This window comes from Centroberyx affinis, unplaced genomic scaffold, assembly GCF_046629955.1.
Source record: "Centroberyx affinis isolate AG114_WGS23_722 - 3 ecotype Tasmania unplaced genomic scaffold, CSIRO-AGI_Caff_v1 ptg003704l_1, whole genome shotgun sequence".
NCBI lineage: Eukaryota > Metazoa > Chordata > Actinopteri > Beryciformes > Berycidae > Centroberyx > Centroberyx affinis.
In genome coordinates this window covers 228765-251096 of record NW_027281595.1, presented here as the reverse complement: position 1 = coordinate 251096, position 22332 = coordinate 228765, and the positions used below count along the sequence as shown (strand labels likewise).

General features: G+C 40.8%; 1 protein-coding gene across 1 annotated transcript; it reads left to right on the top strand.

Annotated features, from left to right (window-relative positions):
- Positions 1–592: 592 nt before the first annotated feature.
- On the top strand, positions 593–20997 carry LOC139662058 (huntingtin-interacting protein 1-related protein-like). The gene is given in 33 exon segments (XM_071540648.1): positions 593–622; positions 2441–2504; positions 3378–3520; positions 3791–3847; positions 4711–4735; positions 4738–4790; positions 4928–5004; positions 5561–5622; positions 6780–6920; positions 7555–7612; positions 8158–8233; positions 8854–9021; positions 9154–9209; positions 9333–9405; positions 9991–10174; positions 10616–10704; positions 10816–10932; positions 11023–11124; positions 11321–11515; positions 12963–13110; positions 13545–13631; positions 13779–13886; positions 14471–14607; positions 15421–15531; positions 15655–15713; positions 16051–16081; positions 16222–16284; positions 16425–16525; positions 17073–17178; positions 17528–17651; positions 17772–17833; positions 18723–18953; positions 19751–20997. Coding segments are annotated over 33 exon segments (3147 nt in total). The 3' UTR covers positions 19760–20997.
- The last annotated feature ends 1335 nt before the right edge of the window (positions 20998–22332 follow it).

Sequence of the window (22332 nt, the reverse complement as noted above, 5' to 3'; positions counted from 1 at the left end):
AGGACTATAGAGTGAGGTTATATTCTGGCCCTGTCCTGAGGCCTCAGTCAGCCTTGGACATTATTCATAACAGAAATAGATGAATTGGAGATTAATTATTTATGATTATCACGTGTTTTCAGCTCATGTTATTTCCAATAATAGTAATAATAATAGTAACTTTTTATTGTATTTTAGATTTTTCCACTCACAATTATCGTTTACTGGTGCAATACGGCACAAAATACATTGTCTTCAATTTGGGCAATGTTGGTAAATATGTCAACAGAAAAATATGTCTCCATTCAGTACATACAGTATCTATACCTGCTGAGTTACATTATGCTGTACCAGCATCATCTGGTCCCGACAAGACAAAACAATCAGACTTAAGAAAAGAGGAACATCACATCATCAATCAACCATCCCGCCCTACCCACCTACCCATATACACACACACACACACACACACACACACACACACACACACACACACACACACACACACACACACACACACACACACATAACTCCACTCCCAAGAGGAGAAAAGAGTGTCAATAATAGGAATACTGATGGTAGTGATAACAAAAACCAAAATAATGGGTTACCAATGCCCTTCATCCCCTATGGCTCCTTCAGGGTATAATATAAATGTTTTTTCTTTGTTTTTTCATAAGTTATTATAATTTGTTTAATTAAAAAAGGTTAGCTTTTATACTAGAGAGTTGGCTGCCGTTAAGAAAACCTTCTGGACCACAGTCATGTTTGGACCGGCCTCCTTCATTCCAGCAGAAGAGAGTTGTATTACAGAAGTGTCTATGAGGAGCTCCTTCCTTTTCTGAATGGAGAGACCGTGTGGTGGCTGCCATCTGTGAGTCCAGCTAGTAATCGCTGCACTATTTTATATGAGTCTTTTTTTATTTTCAGTAGTGATTATATAATTTTGTATGGTGTTAATAGCCCAGGGATAATAATAATAATAATAATAATACATTGGTCTTGTATAGCGCTTTTCTAGGTACCCAAAGACGCTTCACATACAGGGTAAAATCATTTAATAGGTACATTTATAATAATAAGAAAACAAAAGACAAGAATAAAAGTAGGTAGTTAAAACTAGAGGAATGACCATGATGACAGGATTGCAGTGTAACATGACCAGACCAAGCAGATATTGTATCAGAGATTGCTTTGGGCCTGTGATGTACCTATAGTGTACATGTTGTCATATTCAACAGAGGCTGTAAATATCCGTGTGCTATGGTGGACACAGTTTTGAGATCCAGCCTGTTTGTTTTCCTCTCCCTTCATCCTCCTTTTCAGCTGCACTTGTTTTACCTGCTGGACCAGGTTGCAGATGGGCCAGCAGTGTTGTGTGTCTTGTGTTACTGGTGACAGTGAGTCTCTCTGAGTCTCATTATCAGCTGGGTAATGGAAGATGGAATCCGCTGATTCCCAGTTACCCCTGTTTGACCTGAGCTCTCATAGATGCCACCACTGACAACTTCAAATACCAAAAACGTTCATTTGGTTTGTTTGTTTTTGTATTTCATGACACGAACGGTAGATTTCCAACGCCAGTTACAACAGTCCGATGCGTTTCTTAATCAAGGTGTTGATGCTATTTTAGGAGCAAGGAAGCATAAGGAATGATCTTGACACGTTTTGTAATTGCTTTGCACTTTTTTTTCCGCTGCGGTCACCATCACCGCTATGCAAGACTAAGCTTGGAATGCAGTAAACATTCCTCATCTCTGCAAAGTGAGGATCACACCCAACCAAATAAACAAGAATCTAGCAGCTCCATTGTTCACAGACTGTTGGTGGTCAGTTAAAATCAGGCTAACCATAAGGTGAGAGCTGAGTGTCCATCAGTACAACACTGTGTCTGCACACAGTGAACAGTCATTGTTTCTGTGACTCACTCGTTTCTTTACAGTGCAGCCTATTATTATGAGTTGTTTGACTCCCGGTCTTTGTTTAACTTTGTCATGACCTATGAGTGTGTTTTACTCCGACTCCGTCTTGTACCTCTGCTGGTTGCAAAGGTAAAACCAAACTCGGGTTGTACTGTACCTTGTCTATTTTAAGCACTACAACTGATAGTGCAAGGGTGGAGACTAACTTGTTGCTTGTTTTAGTGAACACCCAATCCCTCCCACTCTTCAGGGTCATCTGACAAAATGTACACAAGCTATAGTGTATACAACAGGGGCCTATGAGGCATTTCCTTCTTCACGTCATAAACAATAATAATTAAACTGTACACTTGGTACAGGTTTGAACTGAAACATTAAAATAGGCTGATGAACCACTTCCTTCCTCTGGAGTGCTTTGTTCTACTGGTAAAAAAAAAAGCAGCATGCATCTGGGCCTAAAAGCTTGTTTGTGAGTTTTCTCCCTTTCTTTGATTAACCCTCCTTTCCTCTCTTCTCCTCTCCTCTCCTCTCCCTCACAGCTTAGCAGCATCAGCAAAGCCATCAATTCCGCTGAGACGCCTGTGAAGGAGAAGCATGCACGCCGTATCCTTTTGAGGAAAGAACAACTCCAAACTAACATCAGTATAGCTATTTTTTTTTCAGGCTTCAGGCTTGCAGTAGACTTGCTTTAAATTGTTCTTTGTCTTAGTTGCGGTTATATTAATGTGTGTATAGTAATGTGTGTGGTAGTCATAAATTATTAATTTCTTCTGTGTCAAAGCCAGGTTTGGGGTAAATTTTTGAATTAATTCATCAATTCCAATTCAACTGAGGAATTGGAAAAAAAGCCTACAGGAAACAGAATTGGAATTTCAGGAAGTTAATTTGGTGAAATTCCATGTTTTTTTTGTTTTTCTCACCACATTTCTGAGATTATACGTAGTGTTATGTATTATCAATACTGTATACCATAAAAATGTTAAAGGTTCCTTTCAGCTGGTATTTGATGACATAACATGTAATCGTAATACATTATGATTGAATGTATTTGTTTTGTTTAACTGTGTTTTATTTGATTCATAATGTTTGATTTTAGCAAGTCGAGAGAAACTCTCTTAGAAGTGGAATTTCATGTCATTTTTCATGTAATTTAATGGAATTTAATTCCTTAGTTTTCGGTCATTTCAATTCCAATTCTGTTTCCTTAGAGCTGGGTTCAACTCCAATTCCAGTTGCAGCTGTAGGAATTTAATTCACCATGCATTCTCAATTCAATTAATGAATGCCCCCAACATCAGTCAAAGCTGATATTTTGTCATTCTTACACATTCACAGACTAATCTGTGTCAGCAAAGTTAATCACACGCTTATGGAGTGATGCATTTAGTGTTTGCAAGGGAAAATGAAAGGCGGCAGGTGTTGCGTGAATAGTCAGCATTCCTCTGTGAGCTTGTGTTTCCTTAACCACGACAACAGGAATCATCCTGGGGACTCACAGGGAGAAGGGAGCCTACACCTTCTGGTCCTACGCCTTGGGCCTCCCTCTGGCCAGCAGCTCCATCCTCAGCTGGAAGTTCTGCCATGTGCTGCACAAAGTCCTGCGGGACGGTCACCAAAATGTAAGCCTCGAGTCCTTTTCTATCCCGATTATTTCAGTCAAATATGTTATGTCACGGCGGCGTCTAAGTGGCTCGATGGGCTAAAGCCATACCGTGACCTCGCAGCATCATGAGTTCAGATATTTCCGACATAAAAGGATCGTGGTAGAAGGGAGTATGATGGGTATTTTATGTTTAAAACGGCTGTCCAAGCAGTAATAGGAAGTTTTATGACTGAGTGTTATTGGGTTATTCATTCAAACTGACAATACCTTGCTGTCACCCTCACAGAGTCTACAAGACTGCATGAGACATCACAGCACTCTAGTGGAAATTGGAGCACTATGGGTAAGTCCATGGTTCTGAATTTTTGCACTTTATAGAATGGAGGAATTGCAATTGCTGTGTAAAGTGCTTTGTAGACTTTTTTTATTGCATCTTTTGAAAACCACTTAAAAGAAACCCAGCCTATAAGTTTGGCCATTTTGGCCCCCATATATAATTTGTCTCTTACATACTGTACATGTAGTACTTGGACCTGCAGAGAATATTGACTCCTGAGTCAATGCTGTCGGTTGAAATGGTGAGCTCCATTGCTAGGCCTCTTGCTGCTAACAATGTGCCCAAACAAAAAATCTGAAAAAAAAGCCATTTGTAGGCTCCACAGGGGAGGTGAGAGTGAACATGAACTTTCACTAATCAGACTGCTGTGGAGTGAAAGTGTGTTACTGGTGGTGTGATCTAGTTTTACGGCCAGTCAGGTCAGATTGTAAACAATTGCACATGGAGATTGGTTTGGTAGAAGACTATCCACTGAGTGGAAATGGTGTTGGTCGCCATATCGTTTTCACAGACTGGCTTTTTTGGAGATATTATGACAAACCTCATTTGGCTGTTAGCAGCAAGAGGCCTAGCAACAGGAGTTCACCGTTTCAACCGACAGCTGGCTGAGTCTATATTCTCTGCAGGTCCAAGTACTACATGTACTGTCTGAGACAAATTGTACGTATATAGCCATATCGCCAAACTTATCCTTTAATGTCACTGTATTTCTAACTGGGCCTCCTGCGCAGCCTGAGATAATCTCAGTCTGCTTAGAGATAAGAGAGGTTTGAGGAGACTTGGTGGAGAGACAGATGAGAGATTTTTTTTCCGTGCTGTTGAGATAAAGCTCGACTTAATGCTCGCTCATTCACTCTTGTGGTTTCCAGGGCAACCTCCACGACAAATACGGACAGCTGTGGCTCTATATACTAAGCTGCTCTGTACAAAGATGGAGTTTCATATAAAGGTAAGAGCACGCTCTGCGGTGTGAGCCTGACTGCATGGTTTGTTACCAACAGGCATGTAACACATGATATAGCAAAAGTTAGGAATTCATATGAATGGCCACTGGTACTAAGATACCAAAAATGTATCTCAATACAGCATTCAGAAATCCGATCTAACTTGGAGGCCACAGACGAAGTCCTGGAGCGCGCTGCAGGAACAGACATCAATAATGTGTGAGTCGCTCTCTCTGTACTAGATTATATGCTTTTGATCAATAGATTCTGATTTTTGTTCTTTTTTCCAAGAAAGCCGTTATATCTGCCATTCAGACAGGATTGGGAAAGCTGTCTGTTACTGGTTTCTGCTCACCTGCTTTATAATATAATCCAGTGGATTGTTCAAATCCAACTATGCAATCTGATTAATTTCAGTTACTGTTGCCAGTTACAAATCATGTAGAATCTTAAATTAATATGATAGTTTATTGCAGTTTACTGACATTAATACATCATCTCTACACCCATTGTCAACTATTATTTCAAGATGTGTCCATAACTCCTCAAAGGGTTTATTCTGGTTGATCTTTCCAAACAACTAACTGTGTCTGTTTTTAGGCTTTTTAACTGCAGCAGATCTTAAGCACTACTGGTTCCTTCCAACCCCGTTGATAAAATAAACAGTCAAGACTACAAGCCCTGCTGCTCTTTTCATTTCACAGGAACCCATTACCATTGTCTCTGAATGGGGCCCTTTCCTTTCTGACAAAGGTATCAACTTTCTCTCCTGCAGGTTCCAGCTCACAGTGGAGGTGTTTGATTACATGGACACAGAGCTGAGGGTGGCGGAGACAGGTGAAAAACCCCCCACTCCTACCTTACCTCCGCCCTACCCATCCAAGGAAGGGAAACCTGAGCTACATTAGAGGGCTGTGGCCTGCTGACATTATCTATTTATGTACCGAGGCCAAGAGACAGTCAAAGAAAGCTTTATTGTGAGCGATTGCTTGCCCCTGCCAAGAGAATGTTTTCTCATGCACTGTAGTCTGTTTTCTTAAAAAAAAAAAAACAGTTCAGTTGTCCAACTTGATTTTAACTAATGTTCTCCTGTTTTGGCCTAAATCTGTTGTCACCAAAAAGGAAATGCCTGCAATTAGAGGACATTAAGTTGATTTCCTATTGGCGGTAATGGCAGGCTCCTCCCTAGCCTGAAGGGTGTAGGCACCGAATCCCATCTGAACACCATAAACAGACCTCACAACTGTACTGTAAACAAAGTCTGCCAGTCCTACTCCCTGACTGGCCATCTTGTACTCTGGCGGTGTACATGCCTGCATTCACACTTAATACACACCCTTGTGTTTTCTAACCATTTAAGAGTGGATTATTCATGCACTGTTGCCTCAGTGCTACATTTTAGGGCCAGTGACTCACCATGGCACAAACAAAAGCCTTGCCAGTGTTCAGCACGTGCTTGTGTATTTACTGTGGGCAGAGGTGTGACCAAGTGAACTTTGCTCAAGTCCCAAGTCAGTCTCAAGTCTTGAGGAACAAGTCTCAAGTCTAAATGTAGAACACAAGTCAAGTCAGAACAAAGTCCAGTATCAATTTAATATCTTAATCCTCGATGAAATATAGATTTGATAGTATAAAAACTTGGTAAGTGCATCATGAGCATGATTTCTATAATTCAGTTTCAACTTCAATAAATTCAGTCATTCCATAGAAATTCAGAAAATAGAATTTAAATTCAGTCGTCTCATGTTTCATCTAAGTAATTTACATAAACACAAGATCTCTTGTCAAGACTTTAGAAACCTTTTAAAGTCATCAAAGTACAAGTCAAGTCTCAAGTCACCAAAACCAAAGTCAAGTCTCAAGTATTCTCTTCATGAATCAAGTCTCAAGCAACTAAAATTGCGTCTCGCGTCTAAATCATGTGACTCGAGTCCCCACCTCTGACTCCGGGGATACTTACATGTACGCTTATGTCTCTGATCTGTCTTTCCCAGTGATCCGGCAGCTGAACACGTCCATCGCCATCTCCACTCTCACGTCAGGCCAGTGTCGCCTGGCGCCGCTCATCCAGGTTATCCAGGACTGCAGCCACCTCTACCACTTCACTGTCAAGCTGCTCTTCAAGCTGCATGCCTGTAAGAACAATCATTACTTAAAAAAAGAAAATGCTGTTCAGCGTAACATCCAAGCACCTAGAAAATGTCTTAAATGTCCTATGCTGCCTGTCAAAAGTTTTGGGACACCTTGCCTTTTCTAAATTAAAGTACTATTTGATTTTATCTGTTATTTTTCAATGAAGAAGTAAAGGGAAAAAATGCCTGCAATGCTTTTCTCAACATAAAATAGCTATTTTCTAATACTTTGGATATATTTATTCAACACTCAGCTTCATGTTCATCTTCTTTGGCATGAAGAGAAAGTTTTTCATGGCAGAGCGTCTCTGAGGAACGCCTGGAAAAAACTGACTGTTGGCATGAAGAAAGTGTGTGCAGCACAAATATTTGCACGCATGATTTCTTTTCTCTCAAACTAAACCTAGTTAGTCTTTAATGGGGTTAAGTTGTTGCAAACCGACAAAGAAAACATGCTTATTTATTAAACATTTTCAAAAGCTAGGTGTCCCTAAACATTTGATGGGCAGTGTATATCTTAAAGTTAAATGCAAGTAATGGTGGTATTATTCAAGATATAGCCTCATATACACTTGGATAAGAGTGTCTCAAAGTATTGTCTAATGATAAAAATTTAGTGCTGTGTTGTGGATTTCAGGTCTCCCTGCCGACACTTTGCAAGGACACCGTGATCGTTTCCATGACCAGTTCCACAGGTACGTTATCCGAGGCCTCGGGCGACGACTGAATGAGGGCGAGAGCGGCGAAGGGGAGAGACTCATTATAGCACAGGAGCATCAGCCTGCCTCGCCCTGTCACTACACCGCTCTAACCTGATGCAAATATGCTCATTACCACTTCCCATCCCCCACCCATTTGTGGGTGTGGTGTGTCATTGTGTGTCACTGTCACGGTCACATTTATTTCTTTACCGATGAGCGCAGAGCAGAGGCGGCAGGGTGTGGGGGAGCTGGTGACGTTTTCCATTAGAGTCACATGTCTAGCCACAGAAGCTGTAGTGTTCAGCTGTCTTACCTCATGTTTCTGCTATCTCACATAGTGTTCCTGCAAACTGTTATGAAGCTATGAAAAATATGATAAGTCTGGAAAATATTGCATGAAATTCTCTGGAAGAATGGACTAATTCCAGATTATATTTTCAAATATATAAGTGTGAAATACAGTATGTCAATATTAACATATGCTGTTTGAATGTAAGGTGTGTATTTAAATGGTAAATTCTTTCTTCATTGTCCCACAGCCTTAAGACCTTCTTCAACAAAGCCAGAGACATGCTGTACTTTAAGAGACTGATCCAGATCCCCAAGCTGCCTGATGTAAGAGCACAGAGGGATGGGGAGAGGTGGGGTGTTGGATGACCAAGACCACGCCATAAACCTTATATCACTTATACTCATATCTTGTATCTGCAAATTGGGGGAAAAAACAGCCTGATTTTTTTTAGACTGACGGCCACTCATTGTTGTAATTTGACACTGAGTTTTGAAAGGTTCTTGTACTTTTTTGAGTACTTTTTAAAGTCAGTAATTTTACTTTTACTTAAATAAATTTTTACTGAAGTATTGTACTTGGCTACATTTTAAATCACATACATTACAGTGTACAGATTTTGTGGCAAATTGGAAATTTTGAAATGTTTTTTCCAATTAAAATAATCTAGTTTGAACTCTGTCCTCTCGTCCTTTTACAGTTGCAGAGAAAGATCACATGTAACACTGTTCTCTTTTCTAAAAACGTAACTTGGTAACTTTTACTCGGAGTACATTTTAAATTAACTACTTTTTACTTTTAAGTACATTTTTACACCAGCACTTTCACTTCTACTTAAGTAAAATATCAGCAAAGTAACAATACTTCTACTTGAGTAGGACATTCTAGTACTTTTTCCACTACTGATTTTAACCTAGAAGCACTTTGCGTCCGTCTTCCGTTCCAGTCCCCTCCTAACTTCCTGCACGCCGCCTCGCTGGCCAAGCATGTGAAGCCGGTGGTGGTCATTCCTGACGAGGACGAACCTGAGCAGCAAGACGACGACGACGACGACCCCGAGCCTCTGATCGAGGTCAGCGACGTCCCGACAGCCAGCATGCAGCCGCAACCCCAGGTATGTCGCATAGGTCACAGATACACCTATGTACACACACACACACACACACACACACACACACACACACACACACACACACACACAGTAGTAGCATGAAGTAATGCATGGTTTATTTTCATTTTCTTTTAGCAATTTGACATATTTGATCAGACGTTTGGACCTCCCAACGGAGGCTTTGATGACAGGTGAGCCAGTTGGTTTTTCCTTTGTGTGTTTTTCCATTGTGTATTGTGACTATTAAATATCGTATTTTGGTTGAGGAATACACCAGACCACTGTGCCTAACTGTGCGTTATCTGGTCCGGCAGGGATCTCCAGATTGAGAGCCTTAAACGAGACTTGGAGCTGTTGAGAGCGGAGCTGGAGAGAGTCAAAGCAGAGGTAAGGAGCCTGATTAGATTTGACTGTGAATCGCCCCATGAAGTCGGTTGCTTAGTTTTCAGACTTGTGTTTTTTGTATATAAGAGAGGGGCGAGTAGTAGAGGACATTATTGATGTGTAAAGGAATCTGGGTCATGTGTTGGGCGGATGCAAATACTGGCCTTGACACGCGGAATGTAGCAAGTAGCCTCAAAATGGGAGGTGACGAGAGTCTCCAGTTGTGATTTTGACGTGGATTCGATTCCAGCTCGAAACTTTGGTTGCCCGTCATCCCTTCTCTCTCTCTCTCCCTATGTTTCCTGTCTTTTTCTACTGAATACTGTCAAAGCAGATATAAAGATAAAGATTGGAAGTGACATCTGGCCTGTAGTGAGAGGAGACTGAATGCATCTGGTGGAATGAAAATTGTGTGATTCTTATTGAGGAATTCAGCGTAACACTGAGGAAACCCACTCCAGTTTTCTTTTCCCTAGAGTTGACATCAGTGCTTACAATGATGATAAGTTGTATTCGTTGCTGTTGGTCAGTCTTCCCAGTAGGTGTTCCCTGTACTGTGGTGTTGATCTCTCTCTTCGCCTCCCTCAGGCTCAGCGCTACATCACGCAGCTCAAGTCCCAGATCAACAGTTTGGAGGCGGAGCTAGAAGAGCAGCGGGCGCAGAAGCAGCGTGCCCTGGTGGAGAATGAGCAGCTGCGCATGGAGCTGGAGGCCACGCGCCGCCGAAACGCAGAGCATGAGGGCTTACAGGCCACGTTCAGTGAGGCAGAGAGTAAGACACCCACTTGAGACTCTCTCTCTCACACACACACACATGAACGCAGACTAGAGCTGAACAATTCATCGAAAACAAAATCTAAATCTAAAGAGAGGCGTCCAAACTGGATTTCTAAACAAGGTGTTTTAGTGCTGCAGATAATCTTTGGTCCATGAATCAAGTATAATATTGGTGAAAACCTTTCATCATACTCAAACTCCTGCACACCGACATCTATTTTTTTTTAACAGAATAACTTTTCTTTAAACAGTTTTAAAATTTGAAATGAAATGATGACAAGAAAAAATTGAAACTTGAAAACGTGATTATAAATTCCAGTTTAAATCGGAATTACAATATTCTGTCAAATAATCCCAATTAGATTTATTTTGTCAATGTTTTAAAGCCCTAACGCAGACTGTCCATACACTAACACTGCATTTCGTTCCTGTGCAGAAAGAGCCCAGTCCACTGAGCAGCGATACAACAAGCTGAAGGAGAAGCACACGGAGCTGGTGACCAGCCATGCCGAACTACTCAGGAAGGTGCAGACAGACCACTAACCAGTCCAGACTTTGCGTGTTTTTAAATTGTATGTCAGCACCTCGTGGTGTGAATTGTCTGTGGTAACGCCAAATGTGTTAATGTGCCAACAGAGCGCAGACACCGTGAAGATGCTGTCAGCAACCCAGCAGACCCAGGAGGAAGTAGAGAGGACCAAACAGCAGCTGTCGTTTGAGGTGGATCGGATCAAACAGGAAGCCGATATGAAGGTTGGTGGCGTGTGATTTGTGCTTTGAAAATTGAAGGTGACACTGCAGCATAGATGCAAGTAATTAATGTTTGTTGCATCCTCGCTATAGCTGGAAGAACAGAAGTTTGAGATGGAGAAGCTGAGGAGAGAGCTAGAGGAGAAGATGGCAGAAGTGTTGCGCATCAAGGCGACTCTGCAGGGCAGCGAGAAGGTGAGTGTGTTGTGAGAATGCAAGAAAGACCTAATTTGCCACGATTTAGCAGGTAAAGTTTAGGTTGGTATCATATTGTGTGTTTGGAGGCTCATCTCACACATTTTTGGATGGAATTCCCTCCAGAAACTAACAGCCATCTGCCTCTCCTGGCGTCCTCACTTTGTCTCCTTTCCATCCCGCTCTCATTTCCCAGGCCGGGGAGCAAATGAACAGCTCAATGACATCTCTGCAGGCGGAGAAGGAGCGTCTGATGCGATCTGTGAGCGAGAAGGAGGCAGAGCTGTCGTCTCTGCGCCAGGCTGCGCAGGTGCAGCAGTCGTCACTTCAGCAGGAGCGCGAGAGGAGCAGCAGGGAGCTGGGAGATCTGCAGGGCAAACTGCAGGAGAAGGTCAGTCAGGACAACGGAGCCCAGCAGAGTCCAGATCAGCAGACTTGTCTCCCACTCACTACGCTTAATTGAGTTGTATTCAGCAGTATTTCAGTTCTGTCAACTAAAACTGAAGCAAAGGCCCACCTGCTCTTGGTAGAAGTGTTTTTTTTTATGATCCCAGATATCACTCTCCACTCACCATGCACAAAAATGTATAAATATCTGTAAAAATTCATTTTTTTTTAAAGAATGACTGACTTAAAACTGCCCTTGAGGAGTCCTAGAGTCCTAGAGTGAGATACTTGACCCTGAAACTGCTTCAGTGGAGCTGCCTAGTGGCCAAAAGTAGAAGGCTGGAGTTTTCCTGAGCAGGTGCCAAGAGTGAATGTGCATAACTGTAAGAATGTGAAGCGAGGTAATTGGTGGGAAAAGAGCATGCATGCTCAGCAACCCTTCTAGGTTAAATAATGACAAAACAAAAAAAAACAACAAAAAACAAAGTGGAGCGTGGGTGTAAAAGGACAGATACAAATCTTCCAACCGGACCCACATGCACTTCCCTGCTCTCTGTGCTCTACTGCAGTGGTTCTCAATGTGGGGTCCGGCCCAGCAAACTGATGAATTGTTAAACTTCATGATTATTTCATTTACAATACGTTAACAGTTAATTGACTGTTTTGATCACAGTTTCACTGTTTTCTCTCTACAGATTAGTCTTGGAATTCTGGACAAAATCATATCTAACAATAAAAATGTTCTCAGATTTGGGTCTGAGAGACAAAATCTCATCAAATGGAGTCTGTGGCTCTAACGTAATTTTTAGTCTAACAGTAACTGCTCTGTTTGTTGGTGAAACTGTCAGATGGGGTATAGTGCGCATACTGTGCAAATGTCAGGATTGGCTATGATTTGTTCTCTTCAAAGGTTGCCATGGAGAGGAGACGGGTTGCATGAGATATTGCGATGCAATTGTGATCTACTAAAAATCTACCTTGCTCTCATGTCATGTAGTACACTGCCCATCAAACGTTTGGGGACACCTAGCTTTTGAAAGTGTTAAATAAAGTGTTAATAAATAAGCATAAGTTTTCTTTGTCGGTTTAGTTTGAGAAAAGAAATCATACATGCAAATATTTGTGGCGATAGCACCAAAACAATTAAACTTTACGTTCATAACAACAACTCCATTAGCAGCTGTAGCTGATGCACACACGTTCTTCATGCGAACAGTCAGCTTTTCCAGGCGTTCCTCTGAGACGCTCTGCCATGAAAAACCTTCAAATTCAAATTGTACTTGTGCTAAATTTAGAAAAGGCAAGGTGTCCCCATACTTTCGATGGACGGTGTATGTCACCATAATTTACTTGTCCTCCTCTTGTCCATTCTCCTCACTTATTGCACTGTGTGATGTGTCATGCTTGTTTTTGCTCTGTTTTGTTATTTGCGTGCATGTGTATGTATGTAGACAAGTCGGGAGGAGCAGCTGAGGCAGAAGCTTCTGGAAGAACAGTTCGCCCTGCTGCAGGGAACCGTCACCGAGGCGGAGAGCATCATCGAAGATGCCATTGCTAAGCTCGACGATCCCCTCCACATACGCTGCACCAGCTCTCCAGGTCAGACACTTACTCTGTGTTATTATAACACATAACGGCAATAAACTTAATGTGTATGGCACTGTTCAAAACAGAGCTACGAGACAATAAAAAAAAAAACCAAAAAAAAAAAAACCCAAATAAGATAAAAAATGAAAATTCCTGTCATGCATTATTTAAAGCAGGGCAACAGAAGAACAAAAAATGAGATGAGACAATGAGAATGAAATGAGTAAAAAAACAAAGTATGTGTTTCTAAGCCCATTCCCAAGCCAGCCAAGGCCCAGTTGTCAGGTGATCTTTAGCCTAGACTTTGAAGCCCAAGAAGACTTAGGCCAGACATGCTATATCTATCTATTCATGCAGGAGACGTTACGCTTTACAGGGGTTTTCCTATTTACATTCTTTTACTTTCTTACACTCCCTGTTGCTGCCTATCTCCCCTCCACACACAGATTACCTCATAAGTCGGGCAGAAGCCACACTGGGCTCCATCGACAAAGTGAAAAAGAGCCATGCAGACTTTCTGGGCAACATGGGGGGTAAGTTGCTCGGTTTCTAGTACCCACACAGACATTATTATGGACAGAGCAACAGTGCATGGCTGTTACGCATTTATGTTCATGAATGTGACGCACTGCCCCCACCCCCCCCTTTCTCTCTCTCTCTCTCTATGTTCTTGTAACCAGATGCTGGAGGGCTGCTGAGGGCTCTGACCCAGTTCTCCCACTTGGCTGCGGATACGATCATTAACGGCAGCGCCACAGCACACATGGCGCCCACTGACCATGCAGACCGTAAGGAAAATCTCAGAATTTTCTACTGCCATAATTCCAGTTATTCTTACATTAATAATAGCATGTATTACTCTCCCCACCCGCACACATGCACATACATACACTACCAGTCAAAAGTTTGGACACACCACATTTTTCTTTCTTTTTACTATTTTCCACATTTGAGAATAATAATAAAGACATCAAAACAATGAAATAACACAAATGGAATTATGCAGTGACCAAAAAAGTGTTAAACAAATCAAAACTATCTTATACTTTAGATTCTTTAAAGTAGCATCGATGGAAAGGCAAAGGCTTTGGAAAGAAATTCATATACAGCCATCAACTTCGCTATTAATATTTGTCTAAGAAACAAGTTTCAAGCATTTAAGCATAAGCATTTAGATCAAAATGGCTTTAACATAATGAAAAACATAGTACATTCAATCAGGTGTGTCCGAACTTGGTGACTGGTAGTGTATCTCCATTTATGCAAAAATGTTTCAGTTTTAACAGCACTTAAGCGTCAGTTTACATTGTAATGCAGCAAAGAATTCAGCAATAAAGCTGATGGCTGATCACTGCTCCTTTACACCCTGCAGGACTGACAGAGAATTGCAGAGGTTGTGGCACTCAGAGCCTGCAGTTCTTGAAGGACCTGAAGGCCAAGGCCACCCTGCAGAGGGCAGACCCAGCCTCTATTCGCATAATTGTTCAAAAGATCCTCCACTTGGGCCAGGTGAGAGATCGGGAAATCTAAGGAAGGTGGAGCCAATTAAATACAATAAAATACATGTTTATATTAATTTAAATAATAAAATGTGCTGTAATGGCCGTAATGACTTTGAATGCAAAGAACAAATTCCACAAATTTTGCTTGTGGATCTTCTAATGCAGGAAATATATTTGGTCACAAATAGTACCAAAAACAAACCCTGAACTGCTTATCTGCTGTTTATTTAGGCGACACACCAAGGTTCAATGTTCTTTATTGTCATAAGCACAAAAAACAACAGAAGCAGATAATGCTAGACCAAGACCCTACGCTTGTCTCTGTCCACTGGATGAGCAGAGCCACGCTTCCCGGCATACGCACTTCAAACTGTTAAACCTCAAAATGTTCCACCCTGGGGGGATTGAATGGTGATGTGTCCACGGTCCAGCACAAAACTCTCTTTGTCACATATTGACTGACAAACAGGTGCAATGCTGTAGGCTGTAGTGGTCCAAGCACTGGAGTTAATGAATTTCAAGGCTGAATGAGACTGAGGGTTGTTTGCCTATTTTCAACACACTGATTCATCGCAGCTTAAGGAACCAAGAAAAACACAAAAACAAAGCAAGTGGGCGAATCAACAACATCAACAAAGTTTACCAGGCCCTGATGTACTTTTGATGCAAATATATATTTCTTAACAATAATAGAATCAACCAGACTTTTCAACATTTGGCTTCAATTTTCACCTGGTCTTTTTTTGAGTCCTTTCCAATATTATTCACTTGTGCTTTTCTTTGTCTTGATGGATCATTTCTCCTCTTCTCTAATTTCTAGGAACTGCGGCCGAAAGGCATGGACGTGCGTCAGGATGAGCTGGGAGATCTGGTCGATAAGGAAATGGCTGCAACATCAGCAGCTATTGAGGAGGCAGTCCGCAGGATTGATGTAAGTAGTATATGAGTAATAAATCTCAGTACAAGATGTGTCAAATTCCTTGTCTGATACTGTGTGTGTAAATTCTAATACTGCACAGTATAACTGATGAGTCTTGTATGGTTCTGTGTATAGGAAATGATGAATCAGGCACGAAAGGACACATCCGGAGTTAAACTGGAGGTCAATGAAAGGTTTGTTCTTTTTGGGACTTTGTATATTTAAACAAGAGAAACACCGTTTGTAATAAGATGCATCCTCCCTCTAAGTTCCATCAAAATGGGGCTGCTGGTGTAGCAGTTATGGCCTTTAATTTTTTTTTATTTTGCCCTTTAATTATAACGCACCTGGCTTGTTGCCTGTGTTGCATGTCATCCTTTCTCTTTCTGCATGTCGTCCTTTCTCTCTGCTGTCTTTCCTGTCATTCTCCACTGTATATTGAAGCAGAATGCCGTCGTTTAAAAAGTACTTTGTCAACTTCTTATCTCTGTTAATCGTTTTATTTCTTTATCATATTTCTCTCTGTTATAGAATCCTCAACAGCTGCACAGACCTGATGAAGGTAGGTTGCTCTGTTTGAACTAATGTATATTCTGTACTATAATAGTCTACATTATACATATCCTATTTTCTTAGTTAACATATTTAATGAACATGCATTTCTCTGGTGCTCTTCTCTTATTACCATTCACTCCTCCTTAGGCCATCCGCTTGCTGGTCCTGGCATCTACAGACTTGCAGAAGGAGATCGCAGAGAGCGGGAGGGTGAGTCAGCTGAGGCTGAGGCAGCTCAGTCTTCTTACAGTCGGACAGTTCTGTTCATCTCGGATGTACCGCTGAACTGCTCTGCACCACGCAGAACCACAGCTGACAGGACTGACATTTCTAATCTCTTGCTTGTCAAGGGCGCAGCCACCATTAAGGAGTTCTACGCCAGGAACTCTCGCTGGACCGAGGGACTCATCTCTGCCTCCAAGGCCGTGGGATGGGGAGCCACACAGATGGTGTAAGTCCTGAGTTACATGGGACATTCCAGTTTATAATCTTTTGTATTTAAAGGTGTTTGGTGTAGCATCCTTAAACATCATTATATTTTTGTCAATTTAATTGTGATAACTTGGTATAATAACTGTAAACAAATCATCGAGACAGTTGGGAACCTCTATTTCATGTCAGTGGTATATATTGTTAGTGCTAGTGCTCTTGCTTCCTGTTGCAAAGAGGATGTTGCTACTCCTTGTCTTCGGTTCTCGTTTTGAGCCGTAAAGCAACCTCCCTTTGTGCCATAAAGCACAAAATTCATCCCTGTGGCACACAATTTAAAATGTACTGTTGAGGCTGGTGGGGGAAGTCAGTGTTCTTGGCGATGGTCTCATTTGTTTACAGTAATTTTTATCCTGTCTCAAAATGAATGTGGTAATGATTTATTGATGTAAAAATGCTATATGTACCTATAAACAATCTATGGCACAGATGTTAGGCCGTGTGCAGGGCCCTAACTTTTAAGCTAAGAGGAATAAAGTTGCATGATGTCTTTACCTGTTTCCACACAGGGAGTCTGCTGATAAGGTGGTGCTGCACACAGGCAAGTATGAGGAGTTGATCGTCTGCTCCCATGAGATAGCTGCCAGCACAGCGCAGCTGGTCGCTGCCTCTAAGGTAAGAAGCTGACACACATACACAGCCTCTCGTTACCACGAACGAAACTGAATGCATTGCATTTTATGATAACTGTCACATTGTGAAAATCACATTCTTCATTTTTCTAAGAGTGGTAACGTAGAAAACATCATTTCTGTTTGCATCATCACATGGGAGAGCTAATCAATTACATTTCAACAAGCAACACAAAGTTGCAAATGTAATGTGAAGTCTGGAGTATCTCCCTTTTTCTCCTTTCTCCTTTGCTTATCAATTGTCTGATTGACATGGTTTCTGTGACTGCGTTTGTGCTGTTTGGTGTCTAAACTGCATGTGGTCTCACTCAACCCCTGTCATCTGTTCTCAGGTTAAGGCGGACCGCAACAGTAAGAAGCTGACAAGCCTCCAGCAGGCTTCTCGCCATGTGAATGAAATGGCAGCTAATGTAGTGGCTTCGACCAAGACGGGCCAGGAACACCTAGAGGACAAGGGTTAGTGTGACGAGATCTGAGTGCTACAGACGGTTACAGACTCTGAGGAGTGACCTGGCTGTTTTTGCCAGCGCCAAAACAACATTTCTGTGTTTTTTATGTGCGCTTCTCATGTTGCAGATACCATGGACTTCTCTGGAATGTCCCTCATCAAGTTGAAAAAAGAAGAAATGGAGTCACAGGTAAGTAGTAGGCGTGGGACTCTGAGCGGTTTAGAGAGCAGGAGTGAATGCACAAAGTTGCAAGTTGTCATATGTTTATATATAATCATTAAAACATGGCATGATATAACATGGCTGTACATGGTGCAGCAGTTACAAATGACATTACAAAAAAAGAACATTCCTTCAGCATAGTTTTTATGAACTATAGACGCAACTTTCGACAATCTAATGACAAGAAAGACAGAAATTTGAACATATTTTCCTGAACAACAACTATCCACTGTTTAGACTGTTTAGGCATTTGTAATGCATGCAAATGGGCAACGATCACTGAAATCATCAGCAAAGACACCTGTCACAGGCTATTTCTGTGATCTATTTGTTACTATACAGTTCAGAAGGAAACGTTTTGATGCTTTCTATTCGGACGAGTTGGTTTCACTATTGTCATATTCCATGCATTATAAATTTCTTCAGTTTTATATGAGATTGGAGACAGTCATAGAAGACCCACACTTAGGCTTGGGCCGACATTCAATATTATCGAATCTCCACGATATTTTCTGCGGTATCGAATATTGTAAGAGCAAATTTATAGGGTTATTATTAATAGCCTAGAAATGTGATGTGATTTCGAAGAAATAAAATAAAAACAAACAAACAAAAAAAGGAAAAACCTGAAAAAAAAAAATACAACAGAGACCCCCTCAAGATAATATCGTATATTATGATATTTTGGTGGGACAGCATCGTGATATAAAATTTTGGATATAGTTTGATATGTTGATTCCCTCGATTGACATTCAGGGCTTGGCATTCAGCTGGTTTGGCACAGATAACAGTTCAGCAGTTTTGACCATAGAAACCCACCTGATCGTTTCCTGTTTCTTGTGCGGTTGCCCCTCAGGTCAAGGTGCTAGAGTTGGAAAGTCAGCTGGAGAACGAGCGTCTGCGTCTGGGCGAGCTGAGGAAGAAACACTACTCGGTAGCCGGCGTTCCCCTGGAGCAGATCTCCGAGGGAAACGGCTTGAGCTCCTCGCCGGCCCATCCTGACCCTCAGTCGCCCAAACCCACCAAACCTGCCATCATGAGGAAACCCACGTTGGCCCAGAAACCCAACATACCACCCAAAAATACGGTAAGGGCCATGAAGAGAAGGCTGTGTGTTTTTGTTTTCAGAAAATAATATATATAAGAAAATAAGATATGAATTGTTTTTTTGTTTTGTTTATTTTTTTAGACATTTTTCACCTTTATTCAACAGTTGAAAGTAGAGACAGACAAGAAAGACTGGGGGAGAGGGGGATGACATGATGTTGACAGATGACTTTTTGACAGAAGTGGGGACTCGAGTCACATGACTTGAACTTGAGTCAGAGTCACAATTTTAATTGTTTGAGACTTGACTTGATGCATGAAGAGAATACTTGAGACTTGAGTTGACTTGGGTTCTGGTGACTTGGGACTTGGATTTGACTTGTACTTTGATGACTTGAAAAGGTTTCTAAAGTCTTGACAAAAGATCTTGTGTTTGTGTAAATGACAGATTGAAAGTGATGAGATTTGCTCCACCAGACGACTGAATTTAAATTCTGTTTTCTGAATTTGTATGGAATTATTGAATTTATTGAAGTTGAAACTGATTATAGAAATCAAACTCATGATGCTCTTACCAAGTTTTTATCCTATTACAACCATATTGCATTGAAAAGTCCTAGATATTCAGTTTTCTTTAAGATATTAAATTGATACTGGACTTTTGTTCCCACTTGACTTGCTGTTCTACATTTAGACTTGAGTCTTGACATTAATGGAATGGTCTAGACTTGGACTTGAGACTTGTGCCTTAAGACTTGAGTCTGACTTCACTGGTCACTCTTCTGCTTGTTGATAACTCACATTCTCCAATTCTTTTCTCTCGTCTGTACATTGCAGTTTAAGTAAATGCCTGAGCAGAGGAGGAGAATGCTTCACCGGTGGACGGTTGGATTGATCGGAGCAAGATCACCTCTTTGTGAACGTAGGGTTTCTTTTTAGCTGCATGCTGACAATCCTCTGTCTCATCCTGACTCTTAACTGTTCTCCCTTCCTCCTTTTTTTTTTTTTTTTTCTTTTTTTGCCAAAATGGACCTCAAGCCTGATTTTTGACCCTTGATGCCTGTAAGAGATTCGCTGTCTGTGCCCCTGTGTTTTTTTTTTTTTTTTTAAGATGCGTAACTTGTGCCACCAAGGCTCTACCCTTTTTTATTTTAGCATTTGGCATCAAGAACAAAAAGGGGAAATATTCTACTTTTAAGTCGTGCAAAATTGTTTTTACTGCATCACCACTGTATTGCTAAACTTTTAGACGAATAACACTACTGCTTTTAGAATAAGGATATTGATAATAACCACCAAATGACAGCATATCGTGGACTTGTATGTGAATAATTAAATTAGATCATGTTTGGGACGACCTAGTTTTATTTTGCCATTATTTTGGACGCTCATTATGGAGCCTCTCACATGTTTTTTTTCTTAATGTACACTGTATGCTATTTATGTTGTGGTGGGCGGTGAAAAAAAACTAGGGAAGCGCGTCATGTAAGTCCATGTTGCTGCAGAAGTTTTAGATACCTCCAGCTTTGCCTCCATGAAGGACAGTGTTCCTCTACTCACGTGCAAAAATAGCTTTCTGTCTCTCTACAGTACCAGATTGTCACTTAGGCCTTGAAATGTACTGTACTAATACATTTAAATATTATCTACAAGGACATACAGTCTGTATCGGTGTGTGTGTGCATCTCACAGCAGTTATAATTTATATTATTACTACAGTCGTCTCTTGAATGTCCCTCTGAATGAAGAAAAACTGGACATTGTATAAATGCGTATTGATAGATTTAATGCTGGCACACAAATAAAAGGATGTAGGCGTCTTTGTTAGTCATCACACGCTTCTCTTAGGCTGAAAATGGAAAACTAGGGTTAGTGTATGAAGGTGTTAAACTCCTCTTTTGCCTCTGGGAGCTTTTCTTAAAGGGTCTTGAAATGCATCTTTTTATGTTCTGTCCTTTTCCTCTGTACGAAATGTCTTTATACACTCAGATCTATTAATATATTTTAGTAAAGATAATGGTGGTTTCTCCTTGTAAGAAGTGTACATGTCAAATGAATAAACAATAAATGTTTGATTTAATGTCTCATTGTGTTGCTTCGTTTTGTTCAAGCGAGTCACTTCCAACAAATATTTGTCCCGCAGATATTTCATTGTACTATGTTAGACTATATAGCCTTTTATATAATTTTAACTCTGGGAAATTAGCATGCAAAAGAACTGAAAAAGCAAAGCATCAATAATATTGTATTAGCAACTGAAAATAAGTTCAGCTAAATACACCAGAAGATGAAAGCCTGTTTTTCCTGACCACAAACTTTTGTCTACTTGAATACTCATACATTCTTAGACATCTCCTATTGTAATTGTACATTCATATTTTATGGCTAAATATGTTATGGCTATGTTTTTTTTTATATTTCATACATACAAGTTTCTAACCAAGGAACAAAGCATTATAGCACAAAAATAAACATTGAATATCATAGTGAAGAGATAAGTAATATAGCTAAATTGCAATAGGCCTATATGAAAAATGAATGATCGAAGTGTACAACCAAGAATATCATGACATGCGCAGTATGTCAGGTATATCGGGTATATCAGGTTCAGGTATCGTGTATGGGGCGGGGGCTTTTGCTGCCTTCAGGTACTGGCGTAAATGTTGTAATTTTGATAAACCCATAAAACCTCACATGAACAGAGTTGCCCAGATGTGACGTTCAAGGGGCGGAGAGCATATGAGTCAATTATATTACTGAAGGTAAACATAATGTGTTGTTATAGCTAGTATTAATATTAGTGGTATACTAGTAGGCTATGTTATTGTTTGGCATTCTATGTAAATAAATAGTATTGTTGTTTTGTATTATTCTACAGAAGCCGAGAACGGCCGTGCTTACAATTATTTTTTTAATGCCGTTATCTCGAGATCACGAGTTAATTATCTCGTGATCTCGAGAAAACAAGCTTTGTTATCTCGAGATCACGAGATAATTAACTCGTGATCTCGCCATAACGGCATTAAAAAAAATAATTGCAAGCACGGCCGTTCTCGGCTTCCGTAATTATCACTTTTTGTTAACTTTCGTTTGCCACACATTTTGTTTACATTAAAAAATCAATTACATGTTTGATGTGCATTTTCTCCCATTTTTTCTGCCACTGTAGCACAAAGTATCTCTGTGCCGTTTGATATCTATGAATTAAACAAAAGCCGCTACAAAAAAACATTTTGTAACAGAATCAATTTTGTTATTTCCGACCAAAAGCACTAGAATACGCCACCGGTCGTATTTACGATTTACGAAATCGGAAGTACGAGCTTCCGAGGAGACCTTGAAGGTAGCATCCGTAACAGTACACAAGCGCCGGACTTGTCAAAGTTTAGATAATCAACAAACAGAAACGATAAGTTTTA